This window comes from Trichosurus vulpecula, chromosome 1 (assembly GCF_011100635.1).
Source record: "Trichosurus vulpecula isolate mTriVul1 chromosome 1, mTriVul1.pri, whole genome shotgun sequence".
NCBI lineage: Eukaryota > Metazoa > Chordata > Mammalia > Diprotodontia > Phalangeridae > Trichosurus > Trichosurus vulpecula.
Genome location: NC_050573.1, coordinates 102,679,583 through 102,704,805, shown reverse-complemented (window position 1 = coordinate 102,704,805; position 25,223 = coordinate 102,679,583). Strand labels below are relative to the sequence as shown.

Sequence of the window (25,223 nt, the reverse complement as noted above, 5' to 3'; positions counted from 1 at the left end):
TCACACAGCTAGTAAATATCTGAAGCTGGATTTGAACTTGATCATCCTGATTCCATGCACAGAGAACTCTATCTACTGTGCCACCAATAAGATATGACTGAAGTTAGCTATAATACAAAATAATATATAATAAGTGCCTCATAATTACTATGTGAGGCTATTACCAACTGGGAGGACCAAGAAGAGCTTAATGGAGGAGGTTGGTCTTTGAGTTGGACTTTAAAGAATAGGGGAGAATTAAATGTGGAACTGGGGGAAGCACCACCCTGATTCTATGCTCCCAGTTCTGGAATTCAGGTACCATTCTTCCCTTTTAGTGGGGTTTGTGTAATCCCTAGGAGAATACATTAGCACATTTTTTCTAATAGATACAGCCTCTCATTCCATAATATAGTCAAACTTGGAAATTCCTTGAGTTGGGACTTTAGATTTCTGTAATGTGAAGCAATACCTCTTTATATTTATGCTACATGTTCTTAATGAACCGTACAGAAGATGTAGAGTAAGGGGACACCATCGAGGAGATAGGTGGCTTTAAAATAGTGTGGGCTAATCATGCAGTGATCGTGAGGGATTAATCACATAGGTAGGAGGCTCTCTTGGCATCTATAAGAGAGGAAAACTTTCATCGTGGAGAGAAGCTCTTTTATGAAGGATCTATGCAGATGGATGGATGGATGGATGGATGGATGGATGGATGGATAGATGGATGGATAGATGGATGGATGGATGGATGGATGGATGGATGGATGGATGGATAGATGGATGGATGGATGGATGGATGGATGGATGGATGGATGAAAGAAAAAGCATTTAATAAGCACTTACTATGTGCCAGGCAGAGTGCTAAGACATGAATAAGGATCATATAGGATGAGCGAGGATCACTTGAATCTATCCCAATGAGAGACGATCCAAATGGAGATCTCTGAATCATTGAATGGGTTGGGTAAGAATGGGTTTCGAATGCAACAAAAGAAATTGACATCATTTTCAGGATGTGGGTTTTGAAATTATTGTTCCGTTGCTTCAGTCTCGTGGGACTCTTTGTAACCCCATTTGGGATTTCCTTGGCATACGCACTGGAGCGATTCGCCATTTCCTTCTCCAACTTATTTTGCAGATGAGGAAACTGAGGCAAACAGGGTGAAGTGACTTGCCCAGGGTCACACAGCTAGTAAGTGTATCTGAGGCAGACTCCAGGCTCAGTGCTCTATCCACTGTACCCTCCAGTTGCCCTGCATGTATGATTGTAACAGTTAGCATTTATATAGTAGTGGAATGTTTGTGAAGCACTTTATATCCATTATCTCATTTGATCCTATGAAGGAGGTGGTGTCATTATCCCCATTTTGCAGATGAGGAAACTCAAGGAAGGTGAAATAATTTGCCCAGGGTCACACAGCTAGTAAGTGTCTATGACAGGATTCGAACTCAAGTCTACCTGATCTCAAGCCTAGCGTTCTATCTTCATAATAGTTAGCATTTGTATATCATTTCAGGGTTTTCAAAACATTTGTAAAAATGTTATCTCATTCGAACCTCATAACAACTCGAGGAGGTGGACGTTATTGTTATTCCTGTTTGCAGATAAGAAAACCAAGACAGAGACAGGTTAAGTGACTTTCCCAGGGTCATGCAGTGACACCGGCCAGTGGCTGAGGTCAGATTCAAGTTCGGGTCTTCCTGACTCCAGGTCCAACACTCTACTCCCTGTGCCACCTACTAACTACTGTTCAATTAACTTGTTTTTTTTTTAAATCCATTGCTACCAATGGCCTGACAACACCTGAATCCCACATAGTTCCTTACAACACCTATCAAAGTTGATGAAGGACAGAAGCGCTCATCTAATATTTTTCCACGTCTTTTGTTTGATATGCACCAGATTAAGATTCACTTTGACAGCTCTGGAGGAAGTGATAATTAATGCTGTCTGTGGGGAAATCAAATTTGCATCCTCTTAAAATTCTTAATTAAAAAATAAAAAATAAAAAGTTACCCTGACATATTATTCCTCTGTCAGATTCCAGAAATGAACTGACTTCTCCTAGAACAGATCAGGCCTCCAGGGGTGGCAGGAGTCAGACAGTCCTCTCAAATGCTTAGCAGTCTCTTCAATTTTCAAGCCAAACAGGAAATCTTGTGAAAGAGAGAGAGGAATCATAGTCGGTAACTGCAAGAAATGTACAGGTTATAGCATGACCACTGGATCTTTCCATTTCTTGGGTTTACCTTTCTGGTCTCAGCTCAGGTCAATAACTTTTGAGGCAGAAGAAAGGATAATGTTCACTAAGTCATTGGGACCTTGGAAAGCATGGCCTAATTAACAATATTAACTCAGGGTTTATGTAGTGTTTTACAGTCTGCAAAACACTTTCCTCACAAAACCCTGTAAGGTAGTTAGCGTTAAATACTAACACTATGGTGATGTATTAAGGCAGTGAGCTATAGGGAAAAGAAGGCTAGATTCTAATTTGGGGACCTGAGTGTGAATCTCAACTCTTCCATTTACCACCTCTGGGACCTTTGGAAAGTCACTTAACCTCTCTTGGCCTCAATTTCTTCATCTGTGAAAAAGGAAGGGGTTGGACTGAATGACCTTTGCTGTCCCTTCCAGCCCTAAATTTATGATGCTATGATCTTCCCATTCCAGATCCGAGACTCTTTCTATTATGCCAGGGTGTGCATCTGTTAATATGGTAAATGATATTGAATTCCACTCCAGGAAGACTTTGAGGTATAGATAGTCATAAATGACATTATATGAAATGCCCTTAATAGAAACAGGCTAAGTTTTCTGTGATTCATTCAATTCGGTCCAACACCTCCCATTATATACACAGTCCCAGAAAACCCTTGGGGAGTAGAAGTACTGATCTGTGCCCTCAAAAGGAGTCCTGGCCTCATCAAATTTCACAGAATAATTTCAGACGTAGAGGGAAACTTAGAGGTCAGATTAGTTCAGCAGAGAAAACATATGTGTTAGAACCAATAAAAGGATTATTACAGCATCATATTATATGTCATTTAAACATAGACTCTTCACTTTTTGATCATTCTAATTAATTGCTGGAAAGTTTTTTTTCTTTTGATCTGAAAATACTTCTCTGGAACTTCCACCCTAACTAACCCTAGTTCTTCCCTCTGTGGCCAAGTGTAATGTTAACAGGATATGAAGATCTTCCCCACCCATTAACAGGCCTCATGTGGAGCCCATTGAGGGGAGCTTGCTTAGGGGAGGCTTGCTTGTAGGAAGGCTTCACACCTTTTGCTAATTTCTAATTAGGCACTGAGTCAGAGGGTTGTGATGCCTTCTGGCTCTGAGAAGTGTATTTATACTCTGAGTTGGTATTTTGCTTTGGGGGTTCGCTTATGAAAAGGATCTTTTGATTCCCTGGTCAAGACTCTGAGTAGCCGTATGTTCAGAGCTTCCCAACTGCTCAGACGTAAAGGCTCTCTCAATCCAGTGGTGTATGTAAAGTGTATAGTAATATTGCTTTGCTTCAGGCAGTCAGAGCCCTGTCTGTTGGTTTTTATGCTAATTTCTCTGCTTGTATTTTCTCTGATGTTCAGGGTGCTGACCCTTCCCCTGAACTAGTGAATGTAATTAAACGTAGGATTGTTAACCCCTTTTAAAAGTTGTTTTCCTTTAAAAGTAGATTAACCTGTACTAGCAGGCCCTCCTGGATATGCCAGGGTGCTTGCTGTTACACCAAGTAGAACCAGCCTTCCATGTATCTACAAGTTGGGATGTTATCAAAATTGGAGGGGTACCAGACATTTTCTAAAGCACCTTCTAATCCTAAGATTCTGTCATTCAAAAGCATGGCATTTTCTTTCACTAGATATTAGGAAAAATAATAATGTGGGTGAAATTTATTTTTGCCATTTTTCTTCAGGTATCTCCATGCTTAACTATACTACAGACCCAGCCACAGTGTTCATTGCCACCCAGGGGACTCTGAAGGGCAGATCTGAAGCGATTCAAGTGGGTGCCGAGTGGAAAAGAATTGTCCAGTTCTTTGGAGTTCCATATGCGACCCCACCACTGGGACAAAAGCGATTCCGCGCACCAGAGACATATAACTGGACTGGTTCTTGGGAGGCCACTGTGCCACGGTAAGGGTTCTGTTAGTGGGTAGTTTTGTGATTTTTTTTTTCCAAAAAGCTGGTGCTCTATATCAGGGCTATCCAAAATGCTGCCAGTGGGCCCCATGCGGCCTGCAGTATGATTTATGCGGCCCACCCACAAGCATAGAAATTTACATAAGTGCTTTAGTGAACTTCAGAGCTCTCACTAAAATGGCAAATCAAAATATATTGTCTATTGTTTCAATAAAAACCTAAGGTTGGACATCCCTGCTCCATATCATAAATCTACTCACATCACTCCTCTGCCCATGAACCATCAATGGCTCCCTTTGCCTACTGGGTAGAGTTTACATTTCTCTGCCTGACACTTAGACTGTCTACAATTTGACCACACCCTAAGTAGTGAAAGGAATTGTAGCATAGTAGAAAGAATACCTAGCTTGGATCTAAGGAGACGTTGAAGGGAAAGCATTTTGTAATTATGATTGATATGTAAATAGCAGTCTCTTTTTAGTTATTTGACCAATCCCCATGCCTGAAATTGGCAGCTAAGTGGCACAGTGGATAGAGTATTGCGTATGGAGTCGGGAAGACTCCTATTCCTGAGTTCAAATCAGGCCTCAGAGACTCACTAGCTGTGTGATCCTGGGCAAGTCACTTAACCTTGTTTGCCTCAGTTTCCTCATCTGTAAAATGGAGAAGGAAATGGCAAACCGTTGTAGTAGCTTTGCTAAGAAAACCCCAAATGGGGTCACAAAGAGTTAGACATAACTGAATGACAATAACAACGCTTGGAATGTTCTCCCTCTCTGCCTTGAAGACGCAACTCCAGTGCTGTCTTCTACATAAAGTACTCCCCGATCCTCTCTAGCCTGAACTACCCCATATTTTACTACCTTGGAATTGTTTGTATTTATTCTATGTATATATTCTATATATTCTATATCTGTATGTCATTTCCCCCAACAGAATGTAAACTCCTTGAGGACAGGGCAGATTGCACCCTTCAGAGGTTCCATCTTGTTTTCTTTGTATCTTCGGTGCCTAACATAGTACCTGACATAGAAATCACTTCATATCTATCGATCGCTTGCATACCTGACTTTGCTTTGTTCCATGGTCAAAATATTTTTCCTTAATTCAGCTTCCTTGCAAATGTAGACAGGCAGGGTTGAATGAGATGGTGTGCACAGATTGTCAGGGCAAATTAATTCCCACTTGTTGTTTTGTTGATTAGTCATGGCCAACTCTTTGTGACCCCATTTGGGGTTTTCTTGACAAAGATATTGTAGCGGTTTGCCATTGCCTTCTTCAGCTCATTTTACAGATGAGGAAACTGAGGCAAACAAGGTTAAGTGACTTGCCCAAGTTCACACAGCTAATAAGTATCTGAGGCCAGATTTGAACTCAGGTATTCCTGTCTCCAGACCTGACTCTCTATCTACTACTGTGCCACTCAGCTGCCCATAGCTGGCACACAGTAGATACTAAATAAATGTTTTTAGTGTTTTTAGGTTTATAAAGTTTATAAAGTCCCTATGCTGACAATTACAAATAAAGGTATGTAGGCTTAGAGAGGTCAACCAGGAAAAGGAAGGGCCTGAACTAGGATTTGAACTCAGACTTCTGAGTCTTTTAGACCATGCTGCCTCTGTAGTAATGGCCAAATTACCCTGGTAAGTCCTAGATCTGCTTCTCTTCCCCTCCCCCTTTGCCCACTGTTGCACCAGCAGTTCATTTGCATCCTAGATGGTCAGCCAGGGGCTTTATGCATGAATGTGCCCATGAGACTTCAGTACCCAGAGAGGCAGTTTGGTGTGCATTACTGATTTCTGTCTCAATTCTGCAATTCTGAATGTGTTTTCACAAATGTTTAAAAGTGGCTTTTAAAAACAAGAACCTCATGAAATGTCTCCTGTATTAATTAAAGATGAGGTGGGGAGGGAAGGGGGAGACAGTAGGAGAGGAGGAAAGAGATCTAGGGGGCATCGAAGGTCATGAAATTTAGCTTGGGTTTAATTGTGCATGCAGTAACTCAACCTGTGTCTTTAGGGCCAACTGTTGGCAGCCTGGATTTGGAAAGGCCTCATCTCCTACTGTCAGTGAAGACTGTTTGTACCTGAATGTGTTTGTCCCTCAAAACCTTGTGAGTATTAAGCTACTTGGATATTTGACGTGTAAATGAGGCGCTGTTGAAAATTGCCTTCCCCTAGGGCGCCAGTAAGGCCAAGGTTCCATTCTCCAAGTAGTCTGATTAGTTTCGCTTTGCTCCCATGGTCATAACCCCAACTAACTCTTGGTCACAGGCAGATCAGGGTGACAGTATGGCTTGCATCGTACTAAGTCATCCCCGGGCTAAACACTAGCCACTGTGTCCTATGGTACCTTCGTTGTTCCATCTTCATATAGGAAGAGTAATATCATTTTCTGTATGTTGTCTGCTGCCCAGGCTCTAACTGACCTCATGTGAGTTGCATTCAGTCTACAAACAGAGTAGAATAGGCTTTTTCTTGCATTTTCTACATATTCCCCTCTCTCCTTCCACCTTGCTGTGCAAAGTAAAATCTCTTAATACTTAAATACTTAAAACATGAAACTATCACCCTTTGCTCCTCTCATGTTATCCTGGGAGACTATGGGACTGCTGAGCAGATCTCACTTTCACCTCAGTCTGCATTTTTCTGAGCAGTAGCTCATGCAGGGATGGCTGGCCGCCTCCCCCAGCAGCACCTCCCACTGCACAACCAATGTTCAATTTAGTGACTGGACCTCTGGAGCTCATGAAGTAACCATAACGTAGGTTGGAAACATCTGTCTCTCACGATCTCTATTTGGCTACTTGTGATCAAGAGACGCAAAGCAAGAGAGGCAGCTGGACATTTGAGGCCCAAATTCTGATTCATCTGGGCAAGCACATGTTCTCCCAGCTGTGTGCTAGTGATGATCATAGTTCCTGACAGAGAGAAGGAAGGGGAGAAATTGGCTCCCTCTTACTGCCTTCCCCTGTGCTGGAAGGCCAAGAGAAAGTTCTCAGAGTTCAGAGAGAATGGGGAGAACTTTGGTCTCCCCTTTTGAAATATATTGAATGGGTGGCTCTCTTTAATCCAGCTGCCAGTCATCTTTGACATAGTCCTACAATCACTGGGACCCAGTAAGGGATCACTGTGTCATATAGCAAAACACAAATCCATGGGACCAATAAGGGATTGATCCATCATTACAGAAAACAAGACCTTCGGCACTGAGCCACAGCTTACGTTCCCAGCTGCCCAAGAGGTTTCCTGCTGATCAGGGAAGCTCCCCGACCAGCCCTATCACATGTATAATGTTCCTGCCATAGTACCACAGATGTGGCTGGCAGCCTGTTTCTGCCTGAGCCATATGAGGTGGGTTTACTTAGGGTAGAATTGGAACAGGCTTTAGAATATATAATGTCAGACAGAACAGACAGCATAGAATGCTACAGCTGGAAAAGTCTTAGAAATCAGTCTCAACCCCTCAATTTACTGACAAAGAAACTGAGGTTCAGAGAAGTGACATAAAGTTTGAAAATTATGTTGCATGCTTTATCTCACTTTTTTAATAGGAAGAATAGCAGATAGATTATATAGTCAAAAGAGACTTTCCCAAGAGTAAGCAGCTAGCAAGCTAGAAAATGTTTCCACTTTATCATCACTGATTTATATATTATGATGCTATAATTTTCAAAACAAGTATTTTTATGAAAATGGTTTACATTTTATATTGTTGGTCCCTTGATTAGATTGAAGAGCAGCTGCTAGTCATAGAGCTCATCTGCCTCCTATTTACTAATCTTTTAGGGTTCCTGACTTTGGGGAAATTCCTGTAGAGAGCTAATTTCATCCATTGTGGGTTGATTCATTGGTTTCAGCAGGTGATATTTCCTAGCCATGGCTTCCTATTCTGGTGGGTGGGATGTAGCCCTCTATGCACTGACTATAGACTCCAGCAGTATACTATAGATTTCTTTCATCAGCAAAAATGGGAGGCAGGGCAGGGTAGTAAAAGTAGAATTAGATGCCCGGAAAATTTAACAATTGACCCTCTAGATTTGACTTCAGCTGGCCCCAGCATACCCCTGCTTCTAATTCTAACCCTCCATGATTCTGTGTGAACAAATAACAGTTAGGTAAAATGTATTACTTAACTGATGATGCTGGACTGGGAAGTGGTGACTGTTGTCATAGGTGTGCTTATGACAAAATCACCATTTCCTGATTTCGCCTACTTCAGTGAGTGTAATCCGCCTTGGGTGAATGGCCCTCCTGTTCTTCACAGTGAATCCCCCCTGCTCCCCACCCAGGGACCTGGATCAAAGAAGCTTCTGTGGCATCCATCTTGGGTGGGTTATTCGTCTCAGTCAACCCAGTTAAGTGGAGATGGTAACTTGACAGTCTGAGAGTGAGAGCAATGTTGTTAGAGTCTCCAAAGCCTGGACCCATTTGCTTGTGACCTGTGTTGTTTGCATGAAGCTGAGAGCTGACTCTGACTCATTGCTTTTTCCTTCCTCACTCCCCATTCCCACCTGCTTCATTCCTATTCACTGGTAACAAGGCAAGCATTTTCTTTTGCTGATTAAGAAGAAAAAAAATAGGAGATTCAGGAAAAGAATGATTCATGCACATTTATGGTTTTCTACAGCTAAAACATTCCAGATCTTTGTGTTATCCCATGTGAAACTTAATCTAACACACTCTCTAGTTTGACATTTTTTGGGGAGCTTGGCATTAAATAACACACACACACACACACACACACACACACATGCACACACGCACTGGGAAGTTTGGTGCTGCAGTGGATAGTATGCTACTCCTGGAGTCAGTAGGACCTGAGTTCAAATCCAGCCTCAGATACTTATTTGCCTGACCCTAGCAAGTCATTTAACCCTGTTTGCCTCCGTTTCTTCATCTGTAAAATGATCTGGAGAAGGAAATGGCAAACTACTCCAGTATCTTTGCCAAGAAAATCCCAAATGATATCACAAAAAATCAGACATGACTAATCAATTAAACAATAACAAATATGTATATACATACATATATATGTGTGTATGTATATAAATATATATGTGTGTGTGTGTGTGTGTGTGTGTGTGTGTGTGTGTGTATTATTTGCTTGTATTGAAAGATAATTCTTCCAGTTTCCTTTTTTGGAGGCAGGCATTATGGTCACTATGTTTCTGTATGCATATGTGCATATAGCCACAAGAAGGCAGCCTGGAGCAGTAGAAGGACATGGAATTAAAGTCAGGAAACCTGGATTCTTGTTGACACTCTTCCATTGACTTGGGCAAGTCACCCCCTTCTAGCCTTGCCCCCAGTTCATAGGACCATAGGTTTTAAATTTGGCAGGGACCTTAGAAAACTTTTTGCAGGCGAGGAAACTAATGTTCAGACAGGTGAAGGGATTTGCCATTTTAGGTAGTAAGTACAAGAGCTGGCATTTGAACCAGGTATTATGACTTGACAACTGCTCTTCCCTCCACTCTACATTATAGTTCTCTTGCACTGTTAGGGATTAGACAAGATGATCTCTTAAGAACTCTTCTGGCTCTGATGTTTTTATGACTCTATGTTGTCCCTTTCATTAATCATTATTTGCAGGGTATCTGATTAAGAGAAATTTATAATATATCAAGGGTCAGAGCTCCTAAAATAAGAATGGTGGGTAAAAAGCAAGTCATATCTTAGGGCCACACCAAATAGAAAAAGTCTTTCTAGATAAGGGGTGAGAACCAGAGGAGCCCAATTTGCACACTTGAAACTGAATATCAGATGTTCTTTCTCCCTCAGTGCCATAAAGCCTGTCTCTCATTTTTTCAGAGCCAGAATGCATCAGTGCTAGTGTTCTTCCACAATACTGGTGAATATAGGGGGAGAAAGGAGCAGCTAGACCTGGAAGGATCATTTCTTGCTGCAGTTGGAGATATCATTGTGGTCACTGCAAGCTACCGAGTTGGTATCTTTGGCTTCCTGAGCACTGGTGAGTCACATTCATTCATTCAATCATTGTTCAACAAATATTTATCAGGTGTCTACTGCATGCAGTTGTATGCACTCCAATTCCTAAATATTAGAGAATAACAATCAGTTGAGAATTCTCCATAATTCAATAAGTAAGCACTCTCTATTAGGTACTATGGGAGATAAAATATACAAAGACGTGATCCCTGCCCAGAGATTACATTCTAAAGAGAAATGGAATATAGACAAAATTAAAAATAGCATAAGGCAAAATATTAAGAACCACAAGAGTGGAAATAATTCAGCGGTTTGGAGGATGGAGAGATGATCTTTGTTGGCAAAAGAGATTTCCTTGTGTGCATTTAGCACCTTCCATCCAACACTGTCCTCTTAACTGTCTGGGAAAACAGTCCTGTTTCCTTTCATACCAGCCTGGGACAGCACTGAATTGTTTAGCTTACTCTTGTAAATCCCCAATGACATAGATGTCACAGGTTTCCAGCAAAAAAACTAATTCCACTGTTTGCCTTCCATAGAGGCCTTCAAGGGATGAAAAGACCCTTTGGGGCAGCATGGTGTAGCAGAATCAAGGGACCTGCGTTTGCATCCCAGCTCTGTCTTGTGAACAGGGCAAATCATTCTATCTCCTTCTGCTTCTGCGTTCGTATCTGTCAAAGGAGAATCACAGTAATTGCATTATTTACCCTCACACTCCCCTACGCACACAGAGACAGACAGACAGACAGACAGACAGACATACACACACACACGCACACACCTAAGTTCAGAGGATACCATAGAGAGAGTTGGAAGAAACGTTGGAGATCTTCTGATACAGTTGCCTCATTTTATAGATGAAAAAGACTGAGGCCCAGAAAAGTCAGGTGTCTTGCCAGAGTTAAGATTCTACCCCAGATCCTCTGACTCTAAATCCAGCAATCTTTTCTCTGTACCACACAGAAAGTGCTTTGCAAATTTTAAATGCATATAGAGATGTGCATCATTATAAATCAGCACATGCCTACACCAATCTAATTCTCCTTGGAGTAAGGAGAACTGTGTTTCCTGGCCATATTTCAGTTACTTACACATCTCTGGACTTACTGGGATTATTGAGAGGAGTTTTTTAATGTCCAGTCATTCCCTTGTCCAATACCATGATTACTACCACCTGTAGCCCTCCTTAAGCTCATTAAAATTTGCTGTCCATTGTCCATTTTCCTTTCTTCTAACACACATATTCATAGACATACATATATATATATATATATGCATATATGCATGTATTGTTGTTGTTCAGTCAGTCATTCAGTCATGTCTGATTCTTCATGACCCTGTATGGGGTTTTCTTGGCAAAGATACTGGAGTGGTTTGCCATTTCCTTGTCTAGTAGATTAGGCAAACAGAGGTTAAGTGACTTGCCCATGGTCATACAGCCAGTGAGTTTTTGCGGCCAGATTTTAACTCAGGTCTTGACTCCAGGTCTAGTTCTCTATCCACTGATCCAGTCAGTCGCCTCTATCTATATATATGAAATACACAGAGAGAGAGAGAGAGAGAGAAAGACACACACACACACACACACACACACATACATACATACATACGTATGTATATGTATATATATAATACACATACGTAATATTCAATGCACAAATCCCATGAAAATGGACCTACATACAGATGTACACACATTCTATCTCTACATCATTTTAACTTTGTTTTCCCATCAACTAGCACAATGCCTTGCATGCAGTAAATATTGGCTGGATTGAATGGCTTAGTAAAGTTCATTTAATTGAATCAACCCTTTCCTTTTAATGCAGTAGCTTTTATTATGAATGAGATCTCACATTTCCATGTGACATACCATTTTTAATCTTAAAAAGCTCTTCCACATAGAGGTTCTCATTCATGCGTCATCATCCCTAGTTGCCTCTAAGAATCACTCAGCTATTTGAGAGATTGAAAGTCTCAGTTTTAGCATCACCTTTTGCCACCCTGATCCCCCAAACTGCTGGTGGACCCTCCCTCCCAAAACTTTTTATCTATTTTGTGTATACTTTTGTGTGTACATTTTGTCTCTCCAAAGAGAACATAAGCTCCATGAGGTCAGGGGCAGAGACTTTTTCACTTTTGTCTTTGTGTTTCCACTTAGCACAGTGCTTGGGACAGAGTAACTCCTTAATAAAACTTTGTTATTCGTAGGTAGGGGAACTGGAGGGTTAGTGGGATCAGCCAAGTCTGCTGACCTGAAAGCAGAGGACCATAGTTCAAATTTGCCTCTGTCAGTTACTACCTATATGACCTTTAGTCACATAGGAATAATGGGTACCTATTCAGATATTCCAGTGATGGGAGAAAATCTTTTTTCACTTAATTTTTATTGTAAATCCTTGTATCTCTGAATAGTCTAGTTTAATTCTAACTGGATAAAAACATACAGTTGGTAGACAATACAATTAGCTAGTCAGTTAATGAATATTTATTAAATGTTACTCTGTTCCAAGTGTTGGAGATACAAAGAAAGACAAGAGACAGTCCTTGTCCTCAAGAAGCTCACAATCTAATGGGGAAAATAACGTGAACAACTATGACCAAGCTGTCTATATGCAGTATAAGTAGTAAAGAATCAACGGAAAAAAGATCCTAGAATTAGGAGGGTTTGGGAAAAGCTTCCCGTAGAATGTAGAATTTTAGCTAGGACTTGAAGAAAGTCAGAGAAGCCAAGAGGTACAGATGAAGAGTGAGAACATTCCAGAAGATAGCCTTCCCTGACCTGCCCATGCATTTTGTTTGACTAGCTCAGCTGTGGTCATCTGGTTTCAAGAGAGTGTGTTCATTTTTTTTGGAGGACATAATATTAACAAAGAGGTTAAGATGAGGTCAACATATTTATTTTTCTATTGATATAGGTTCAGAATATGAACTCTGGTCTTCAGATGTTTAAAAAAAATATTAGGAATCTTCTTGGTATGACCATGACATAAAAATTGAATTATTTGATAGTAATAATCAGTTAGATAGTCTATTACATATGTTTTATTCTCTAAGATTATAAATTACAGAGAAGTTTCTAGTCTGCATTGTGAAAGGCAATTTCCTTATCTGAAAACTCTGTTTCCCAATTCCATAAATTATCATTAGCTGTCCCACACACCTAGAATGTTCTCCCCTTTTGCCTCCTCCTGCTGGCTTCCTTAGTTTTCCTCAAGTCTCAGCTAAATCCCAACCCTCTGCAAAAAGTCTCTCCTGGTCTTCCATTCCCACTGATATTACCTCCAACTAATGCTGTATATAAATTATTTGTACACAGTTGTTTTCATGTCATCTCCTCCATTCGACTGTGAGCTCCCTGAGGGCAGGGCCTGTTTTTGCCTTTCTTTAACATAGTGACTGAAATATAGTAGGTGCTTAAAAATTCTTGTTCACTTGGCTGTACTAATGAAATCACCAGTGCAGTCCCAATCTCTAATCTTTTACACGGGTCTTCAGCCTTCTGTATTCTATAAAGTGTAGTTTCGTATACTTGTGGACTGTTAGTGGTGAAAGGGACTTTAGAAGTCATTTAAACTCCTTGTTACAAAAGATGACTCTGAGGTTTAGAGGCATGGAATGATTTGCCCAAAGTCAGATGATCCTCAAGTGAAAAACATTAATATTCTACTCCCCATATCCTGACTTCAAAATCAGCACTATATCTATGCTATTATGTTGTCTTTCTATCAATCTACCTCAGTTTCCTCATCTGTAAAATAGGAGGGATAGGGTGGACCCTTCCAACTCTAACAGTATATTACTAAATAAAACTTAACTCGGTGAAATCAGGGACTGTCCCATACTTGTCAGTACCACTCATAGCCTCACCCAAGGGCCTTTCCCCAAGTGTACAGTAAATGAATATCTATGTAATGAAACCATCGCGTGCTGAACAATAATTGTATTCATCCAACACTGTGATAAGGCTGGGAGGACTGTGGAGGAGAGAGAAGAATTGAGAGATAATCTCTGCTTTGGAGGCATTTATAACCTCCATGGAGAGAGAACCAGCACCTAGGAAAGAGCTCCCGGTGCCAGTGTGGGGTACTAACTAAAGAGGAGTCTTACTCTGAGCTCTGAGAGCTTTTCAACAAATATTTTTGATATCTATATATCCATATAATTAATTTCCCTTATAATCCTGTGTATTTTATACATTTAAAAACATTCTTTTGAGAAATAGTTCATGGGCTTTATCAGATTGCCAGAGGGGACCATGACCCCAAAAGCATTAAGAGACCCTAATGTCCAACCTCTCAATACTTTCTACAGTATCCCTGAGAGCAGGGACTCATCCAGCTTCCATACCCTAGTTACACACACACACACACACACACACACACACACACACAATCTATGTGTATATATACATATAAAAGTTTTATATATGCATATATGTATGTATATACACAAATATATATTCACACATACCATATATAGTTTTTATATATTTTACACATATATAGTTTCACAGATATGTATGCCAGTGCATATAAACACACACGCACATATATATATATATACTCACACAGACATACATACATACATACTATATATAGTTTTATATATATAAATATATGTGTGTATATATACACATACACATATGTGTGTATGTATGTGTATGGGTATATATGTGTGTACACACATACACATACATAGTTGTAATGTGCTATGTCATCTCTGACAGATAATCATCCAGAAGATAGATGATACATATATAGATAGATAGATGATAGATGAAATAGATAAATATGTAGGTATAAATATATAGCTATAATTATGGTTATTTAGGTGATATATAGTTATATAGGTGTATGTTTACACATATATTTTACATATGTTTATATGTATGCATATGTTTATATGTATACATTTATTTTATTTATATATATTATTCATTTAAAACCATTATTCTGACAAAGGGTCTATGGGTTTAGCTTGATTGCCAGTGGAGTCCACAACACAAAAAATGGTTCACTCTAGGAATAGGAGTTCCAAAAAGGGAAAGACACAGAGGGGCTGGAAGAGCCAGGGAAGGCTTCCTGGAAAAGGAGGTCTTCAAGAAGGGGTAGCATTTGGATAGATGAAAAATAATTATGAGGTAGCTGGCATTAAGAGACCTAGGTTCAACCCCTCCCTCAAGCATTTACCAGCTGTATGGTCATTGAAAAATCAACAAAACTCTCAGAGCCTTGGTTTTCACATCTGTAGAATGAGGGTTGCAATACATCTATTTCCTATTTCATAGGATTGTTGTATAGAAAGTGTTTCATTTGCTGTAGAAATGGGAACTGTAGTAGTCACTCACTCACTCAGTCAATCACATTTACTAAGTATTTATTATAAGCCAGGCACCAGGTTGAGTGCTGAGTAGCAGCAGCAAAAGCAATGGTTGCTATTTATGGTTTTTGAGAGCCTGGGGACTGCAGAAGTCTGGGGGAAGGTGCAGGCCCTGGATGGAGAGCTAGGTTCTAGCTCTGCCTTGACTTGTGACCCTAGACCAGTCCCTTAATGTGTCATTGCCACAGGCAATATTCTGAGTCTCAGTGTTGAGTCCCAAAGCTGCCATTTTGTGACCTTGGGAAAATTACTCAATTTTTCTTGGTCTCAATTTCCTTCTCTGTAAATTGAGGGCAGGGGCTGGATTAGATGATCTCTAAGATACTTCCATCCCTTGATATAGGGGTGATATGGGGAACCTTGAAAGTCAAGCAGAAGTTCAAAGTTAATGTGGTGGGCAATAGAGAGCCATTTTAAATTCTTGAATAGGTGAGGACAGACAAAACCTGCAGAAAATAAGATGCTGGAAACAACATTTTTGTCTTTTGCCTTAAATGGTAACCCCTGTATAGTGAGGGAATGGTATAGATTCTCTCCCATTCCACTGCTTTTCTACTATCCTGCCCTCCATTTAACCTCTAAATCTCTTCCACCTTAAGGAATCCAGCAGCATGGGAAGCAGGGAGGCTCACCCATAGGTTCACTAATGGCTTCTCCAGTCATAGAAGTAAAATGCACTTGAAGAAATTCTCTCCTAACAGACAAGTTATTCAGTTTTTTAGTGCTGCTTTAAATGGACAGTGGGAAATGTTGTCATTTTGGAATTCGGACGTCAGCGGGAGGTAGCTTCCCGTTGCACAGCTCATTGCTTTCAGGGAGCATGGATTGCCTACTGTGTTTATCTCCTGCCTCACACTCATTCCTGGAGCATTTTCTTTCCTTGCCCCTGTGTCTGGTGAAACAGGGAGCCAAGATGTCCTGACTTAGAACTCCGCTAGAGCCACTCCAACCTTTTTAGGCTTTGAGAATTCAGGGAGGCTTTTGGTCAGTCACTCAACAAGTTTTCCTCTGGTCCACCCCTGGGTGCGGAATACTACATTAGTACCCCTTGAGAAATACAAATAAATGGGAGACACAGTTCCTGATCTAAGGTTTTTACAGTCTAGCTCAGAAGACAGGACATGGACACACATACTTAAGAATAATAATAGGTAAAGTTTGGGAGGGGGTGCTACACAACAAAAAGAACAGTGGCTTTGCACTTAGGGGATGGACCAGAGTTCAAAGCCTGGAGGTGTGGGGCCTGAGGAAAGTCACATACCATCTCTTGGGCCCAGCCTCCACCACTGGAAAATGATACAAGGTCCAGCTTGAATGTAATGATTCTAGCACTACCTTCCTCCCACCTGATTTCCTACGCTCCTGAATCGGGCCATTCAAAAACCATTCCAGAGCTGCTTGTCTGGTTTCTTATTCATTCATTCATCCAAGTCAAAAGGAGCATCAAATCATCCCATGTTCTCATTCTGCCCAGGCTTCATGCCCATGTATCCTCACATGCTCCCTCCCCATCATCCCAGTCTCCTGCCTCTACCATTCTCCAAAGCCAGGGATGTTTGGTTTCATCTCTAATGTTTCATTTATAATTATCCCACCAGCTATTTCTTCCCTGAGTTCTATCTGTCCTTCATACAGAAATGAATAATCATCAAAATAGAAAAAAAGCTTACACTTATATGCTTTACAATGGAATATCCCCAAAAGCAGGGCAGCTGAGTAGCACAAGGAAAAGAGTGCTGAGCCTGGAGTCAGGAACACTCATCTTCCTGGGTCCAAATTAGGCCTCTGACTGTGACCCTGGCCAAGTCATTTGCCCTGTTACCTCAGTTTCCTCATCTGCAAAATGAGTTGGAGAAGGAAATGACAAACCACTCCAGTATCTCTGCCAACAAAACCCCAAATGGAGTCACAGAATCAGACAGGACTGAACAACAACAAAAACCTCAACATATGATCATCCACCCTCAACTTGAAGTCTTCTCATGGCAGCAAATTCACCACTCACAAAAGCATTCTATTACACGTGTAGACCACCCTAATAATTAGGATGTTTTTCCTTATGTCAAATAAAAATCTTCTTTCCAATAGTTTATACCCCATTGTTCTAACCTTACCTCTAGGAGTCAAGCAAAGGAATGAATGAATGAAAAAATATTTATTAAGTACTAATTATGTGCTAAGTGCCAAGGATACAAATAGAAAAGCAAGATACTCTAATCTCTCCTCTGCGTGACTTCAGATATTTGAAGACTTTCGTTGTACTCCACCCTCCTAGACAAAACACCCCCTTTTCCTTCTATAAGATAAGGAAGCACCAATCACAAGGATCCAATGAGATAACATATGTAAAACACTTTGCAAACCTTAAAGTGTTATATAAGCAGATTGTCATTATTATTATTTCATTCTCATTTTTATGTTCAGTGGATATCAGATATAAATGGTCCTGGAGCCATTTTTTTTATTGTTGTCATCATTACGGTGTCACAACAATCCGGCTAGCAGCTGCTGTGGGGGTGAAAGACCAACACAAGCCCAACAACAAGGACGCTGCCAGCACAGGTTCTTTTGATCTGCTTTACTAAGGAAAGCAACATTAAGGGGTTAACAATCTTACTTTAATCCAACATATGAATTCACTTAGTTCAGGAGGAAAGGCCAGCAACCTGAACTTTAGAGCAAATACAACCATACACAATATAAACAGACCAGATCACAATTCATAGTTACCAAGAAACCATCAACATCTGGGTTTACAAGCTGGGGAGCTCTTAACAACGGCTGGCCTAGAGTCAGGTGTCACTCCTCCTGTGTCTCAGAGCCCCAAGGGAGAAAGCCAACCTCTGGATTTATATATCTTGTTCAGGGTCAAAGATGAGTCACACATGCGACTCATCCACGTGACCTAAAATCGTCACAAAAATGCGACAAACCCACGTGGTCTAAAAGCCTCTGATGTCACAAACATGTCACTCAAACCCATGTAAACTAGGCTTTCCCTTGAGGCAAGGAGGTCTTCAAGGACTCCTAATTTAATCAAGGAAACAAAGGCCAAAGTCTTCAAGGGTACTGGATTGAATAAGTGCTAAAAGCCCACCTTTAATTACCAATACATATGGTTACAACTAATTGTTATCTAACTGCTCCTTGCCTGGTATGTTCTTCATTTCCTACATCATCCTGGTTACTGTCTTTTGGACCTACTCCAGCTTGGACCCAGTAGTCTAGCTGTCACTTGTCTAAGATGGAGTACGATGGAACCTTTCACTCTAGATTCAATACTTTACGAATCCATAACTTTGTTGGTGTGGATACTGTATCCTTTTTCTCCAACGTAGATCCCAACCCCTCTATAACTCAATAGGCTGTTTGTGAGTTGCTTGGCCAAGGACCTCATCACTACAGGCAACCCAATGGTGCATCTCTCCAAACTTACCTGGGCAGGTCCTTAGGTGACAGTCATACAACCTGGTGTTTGGCCCTGTTTTCAACATCTTTCCAGCTTGGCAAGCCTTACCAGAGCTTATATTCTATTGGCATGGAGTCCAAGCTTACTGCTCCCCTATGATAAGACACTAGAATAGGACTTAAGCAAAGGACTTCTATCAATGCAGCCTACAATTGCATTAAGAATAGCTAGATGATTCAATAGATAGAGTGCTAGGTCTGGAGGCAGGAAGACCTGAGTTCAAATCTAGCCTCAGACACTGATTAGCTGTGTTAACCTGGGCAAGTCACAACCTCTATTTGCCTTAATACACTGGAAAAGGAAATGGCAAACCACTCCGGAGTCTTTGCCAAGAAAACCCATTATAGTCCATGGGGTCTTGAAGATTTGAACACACCTGAATGACAACAAAAATTACATTAATTTTTTTGGCTAACATGCCACACTATTTATTCATATTAGATTTTTAGTCCACTAAGACCTCCAGCACCTTTTCTACTACTAATGATAATAATGATCATAGAGATAACTAACATTTATGACATACTTTTAAATCCACACAGTATTTTGTATACATTGTCTTATAATAGTAGTAATAGCTAACATTTAGATAGCATTTTAAGGTTTGCAAAGCCCTCCTTTGCATTCATTATCATATCTGTTTATTGGAGCAAACTTCTTAGGTAGATACTGCATTTTCTGTTATATTATTATCTCCATTTTACAGATATTGAAACTGAGGCTCATAGAAGTTAAATGGCTTGCCCATGGGGATATAGTTATTAAATGTTCAAGTTGAGATATGAACTTCCAGATCCCAAGCCCAGTGGTCTTTCCACTATAACATGCTGCCTGTCTACTCTATTCCCTACCCCTGTACAATTAATCTTTTAAATTCAAAGGTAGGACTCTACTGATATTACTTAACCTACTTTATAAGCCTAAATTTTGTCTTTCTTCCAGGGTCTAATGAGGCCCCTGGAAACTGGGGCCTGTTGGATCAGGTAGCAGCTCTGAAATGGGTACAGGATCACATCTCCAGCTTTGGTGGAGATCCCCGTCAAATGTCTGTGGCAGCAGACCGAGGTGGTGCTGATATCACCAGCATCCACCTTCTGACCACCGCAGCTAATGCAAGACTTTTCAAAAGAGCAGTACTGATGGTGAGTACTATTTTTCATCTTTGACCTCAATCTCAAAGTCTGGTCCTTGGTTTCTCGGTCCTTTATCTGACCAAACCAGTTTGTTTTAAATTGATGATATGGGTAGGTGGGGCCCTCAGGAAGGGGGGAGATGTAAGGTAAGAGGGAAAGAGGGGTAATTGTACCGTAACTTAAGTGGAGTCTTTTTTAATTTATCTTTTAAATTTTTATTGATTTCTTTGCTTTTAGTTTTCAACATTCACTTCAATAAGGTTTTGAATTCTAAATTTTCTCCTCTTCCTTCCTCTCCCTACTCTCCAAGGTGGTATACAATCTGATATAGGCTGTACATGTACAATCATATTAACCATATTTCCATATTAGTCATGCTGTAAAGGATAATTAGAACCAAAGGGGAAAACCATGAGAAAGAAGAAACCAAAAAAAGAGAGAGAAAATAGTATGCTTTGATCTGCAGTCAGACTTTAAGTGAAGGCTGTTAAAGTTTGGAGGTGAACTGGCCCCCTAGATGATATGATTCAAAGGATGCTTCAGGGTTCCCCTGAAAGCACATCTTTTTTCTCACTGCTTGCTTGAAATTCCCACCCTTAACAGAACTCCTTCCTAAGGAAACTTATATTTTAATTGCTGAACTTATAATGTTATCTAGAAGGGGGTCACATACTGAAAACCCATGACAGCTTAAGAAAGAAGTTTTTAACCTGAAGCCTGTGAACTTAATATACATACATACATATATACATATACATATGTGTATGTATATACATTGACAACTGAATTTTAATACAACTGGTTTCCTTTGTAATCCTATGTATTTTATTGCATGCATTTAAAAACATATTTCTGAGAAGCAATCCATAAGCTTCCCCAAACTTCCAAAAGGATGTGACAATAAAAGGTTTAAGAACCCCTGCCCTAACGGATTAGTTTAGTGGTCGATCTAGTGTAATTGATTGCTGCCATCACTGAGTATTGCAATGAGGTTTAAAGGAATGTGTTGGGGGAAAGGTCATGAACGCAGCTGGGTAATTTCTAGCTGTGAGGTGCTCTGTGGAGGTATAAGGTGCACTTGGGCTGAGGGACTATTAGACTATCAGGAAGATACACCCAAGCTATCAGGCATGAGGGGGCTAGGGGCACAGGTTTTCATATTCATTGAAAAAAGAAAGGGTAAAGAGACACTGGAACCAAACACAGCCTGTTTCATGCTTCTCCTTACCACCAGCCTTGATCTTTTCCTTCATATCTTTAATCCTTATTTAGGATACCTGGTTTCCAAATGGTCTGGTTTTTGTTTGTTTAATTCTGTTTTGAGTGGGATTTAATTCTAAAATATGGGGATATTTAACCAATCTTTACTAATGCCATCAAACTTCTTCCTCTGCACATAGGAATGGGGTGAGTTGCAGAGGGGTGAGGGAGGGGCTGACATCCACTTTGTCCCTGGAATGGGGCCCCAGAACCCCACAGCATTACCAAGTTAGGAGTAGTGATGGGGAGATGACAGGGAGGGACAATGGGGGAAGGAGGATGGTATGTGCCAAGGAAGGGCCTAGAGAAGCCTCCATCAAGATAGACTTTCTCTTCTGCTGACATTTTAGTCCCTTGAATATCTCTCAAATGGAAAGTTCCATTGTGAAGGACAGAATCTCTTTCATGGGGGATTTTCTTCTAAGAGAAGTCAGGTTGTATGGCTCCTGCATTGACACAGCTGCTCAAGGAATGTGTACAAAGGCAGAGCGTAAAAAGTACTAGAACTTGAGTGAGGAAAAACTGGGTTAAAATCCTGGTTTAGCTACTTACTAACTGCATGGCCCTGGGCCAGCCACTTAATCTTAGTTTTCTTATCTGTAAAATGGGGTTAATAGTAGCCCCTATCTTGAAGGGCTGTTGTAAGGACCAAATATAGATAGATAGAGAGATAGATATAGAAAGATAAGGTAGATAGATAGATACACACATGTATGTATATGTGTATGTATGTATAGATGTGTGTATATGTATATGCATATACGTACATTTATATACACATATATATGTACACACATGTGTGTGTATCTGTGGGTGTCTGTATCACTTTACTGACCTTAAAGCACCATATAAATGTCACTTGAGTTTTTTCATTGTTGTTGAGTCATTTCAGTCTCTTCTGATTCTTTGTGACTCCATTTGGGGTTTTCTTGGCAGAGATACTAGAGTAGTTTACCATTTCCTTTTCGAACTTATTTTACAATGAGGAAACTGAGGCAAATGATATTAATTGACTTGCCCAGGGTCACACTGCTAGTAAGTGTCTGAGTCTGGATTTGAACTCAGATCTTCCTGACTCCAGGCCCAGTGCTCTATCCACTGAGCCACCTAGCTGCCCTTCTAGTCGAGTAGCCTGCTAAAACTATGAAATACTTCCTACAGTGTCCATACCTGCAGCTTGTGTCCTGGTTGGCTAAAGCTTGTTAGTTAGTTAGTTTGTTAGTTTAATCAATCCCCTGAAGGCTGGTTGGGGCTGCTCTGTTCCATTGCCATAGACCATATTCTAAGTTCTAACCAGCCTTCTTGTAGATCCATGCCCTTGGTTGTGAGAAAGTTGGGTGACTTGAACACAAATTCATCCTCACAACCCATTGAGGCACTTCAAAAATGTCTTGACTGTTGGAGAGTCAGTCAATGACATCATGTTTCCTAACATGGTGGCAAAATAAGAAGCAGACTGGATTAAGAGTCAGAGGATGTGAACTTTAGCCCTCATCTCTATTACTTATGACTTGTATGACCTTGGACAAATCTTTTCAACCCATCCGTAAAATGGTGGGTTGAAAATTGGTTTGGATTCAATTTTCTCAAAGATTTATCCAGCTCTAAATCCCATGACCAGTAATGTAGAGGTTTCAGAACCAGGTCTAGGACGTTGGCATGGATTCCCCCCTTGGGAGTCTCATTCTGGGCTCTAGCATCTTTGAGAAGAGGCCTTTCTTAACACTGCACACAAAAGAGTCTTGAGATAAAGACCTTCAATTCTATAAACACCAGTGCCTTTTATACCCTCAGCTAGGAGCTGACAAATTGGCTAGGACAATTTGAACACTTTCACTGTTTTTCCAGCCCTCATTCATCTCCACCTCTTATAAATCAAGCATTCACCAGGACACAGAGGCCTTTCTTTCTAAACTACCATCTGATGGAATCAGAAGGAAGGATTTTGTTTTTGAGTCTGTAGGTGGTTGGGAAATTTCATTTAATAATCTAATGACAGTGGTGCTTAAAAACCCAATGACAGTGGTGCTTAAAAAGAAATTCACTCATCTTTATCCATTTAACAACAGCTATTAATAGATCAGTGCAAGCAGTTATTAAGACAGACATGAAATCATTTATAGTGAAGAGGATGAAAATTATTGAACATATTTATAGTTCTTAGGAGCCTTTTCCCAGGCAACAGATTTTTAGAAAAAAAAAAGATGAGAATTGGTAGCAAATGAGTAATTGGTACTAAAAATGACCAACTTTCTACTCTTTATGAGGAATTTAGGGCTTAAGTTGCGGAAGCATGGATCTAGGGACTTATTATTGGTGTTTAGCTACTCATGAGACAGCCTATATGAAAGTTAAGGTACGTGAGATTTCCCCCCATGTCCTAAAATTTGAGGCATAAGGAAGAGGGTGTACTTCAGCCCACCCATATTGCCAACCTGTATTAATGTGAAAATTCCCCAACTCTGAGAGAGCTCAAGTAATGGAATGGTCTGCTTTGGGAGATGGTAATGCACTTCCCATCAAGTGAGGGTCTGATGACTCCTAGTTGAGGATTGGTAAAGGGTACTCCTACTCAGGTACAGGTACTCAGGACTCTGAGGTCCCTCCCAGTTCTGAAAGTCTGTGATTCTATGATGTCTTGCTCCCTTGACATTTACCTCACCTCAGCTGCCTTGATGTGGAGGTGGAAGCAGTCTTAGCTTTAGTAGTATGACCTGGGGGATCCAGAAAGCAACATTCATCCCAGAAGTTAATAAAGTCTTTTGTTCAGAGGGCTCAAAGGAGATGGTATGAAGACTTCTGTGACCCTTAAAATCTATGTAGACATCAGCTAGAGAAGCAGATGGTACAGGCTCAATGATAGAAATATCTGGAGTTGGCACAATGCCTGGCACATAATAGGCCCTTAATAAATGTTTATTTTCTGATTGGACTGTTGAGTTTTTAAAGATGATATTGATACTAACAGTTTGAAGTCCCCACCTATGACACTGTCTGTGTGACCCTGGGCAAGTCCTTCAGCCTCTAATTGCCCTAGGCAACACTCTTATCAGTTATAGAGTTATATCAATGTGCTTTAACAGAAGCAGTTTCATTTGGAAGTCCCCTATAATAGTCAAGCAACAAGCATTCATTAAGGTCCTACTATGTGTCAGGTACTGTGCTAAGCACTATGGACACAAAGAAAGGTAAAAAAAATGGTTCTTGATCTGGAGACGCCTATAACCTGATGAAAGAGACAGCATGCAAACATGTATAAAGCTGCTGTGTACAGGATACATAGGAACTAATCAACAGGGGGAAGGCAATAGAATTGAGAGGGATTAGAAAAGGCTTCCTGTACAAGGTGGGCTTTTATCTGGGATGTGAAGGAAGCCAGTAGGCAGAGGGAAGAGGGAGAACATTCTAGACAAGAGAGACAACTAATGAGAAGTCCCAGAGTCTAGAGATAGAGTGTCTTATTCAAGGAACAGCAAAGAGGCCAGTATCACTGGTTCAAATTGTACATGGGAGTTGGGATAAAGGTAAGGGGTAATTAGATGAGAAAGGGGCAGGAGGAGAGGAGGGAGGAAGATTTTATATTTGAGCCTGATGTAGGGAGCCATTGGAATTTATTTAGTAAGAGAGTGACATGGTTGGACCTATAATGAAGAAAAATCGCTTTGGTAGCTGCACACTATATGAATCCTACATATAAAAACAATCTTTTGGTTTTTGCTCGTGTGTCTCCCTGTTAGATGTGAGTTCCTTGAGATCAGGAATTGTCTCTTTCCTTTCTTTGTATTGTTAGCACTTAGCACATTATGTGGCACATATTACATTCTTTTTTTTGAGGGGGGAAGGCAGGGCAATTGGGGTTAAGTGACTTGTCCAAGGTCACACGGCTAGTAAATGTATCAA

General features: G+C 40.5%; 1 protein-coding gene across 1 annotated transcript in view; it reads left to right on the top strand.

The window, feature by feature from the left end:
• TG (thyroglobulin) overlaps positions 1–25,223 on the top strand; it is a 385,510-nt gene that overhangs the window by 210,919 nt on the left and 149,368 nt on the right. Inside the window, 4 exon segments of the mRNA XM_036741632.1 lie at positions 3,903–4,122; positions 6,148–6,241; positions 9,942–10,101; positions 19,873–20,072. Of these exon segments, the coding sequence (XP_036597527.1) occupies positions 3,903–4,122; positions 6,148–6,241; positions 9,942–10,101; positions 19,873–20,072 (674 nt within the window).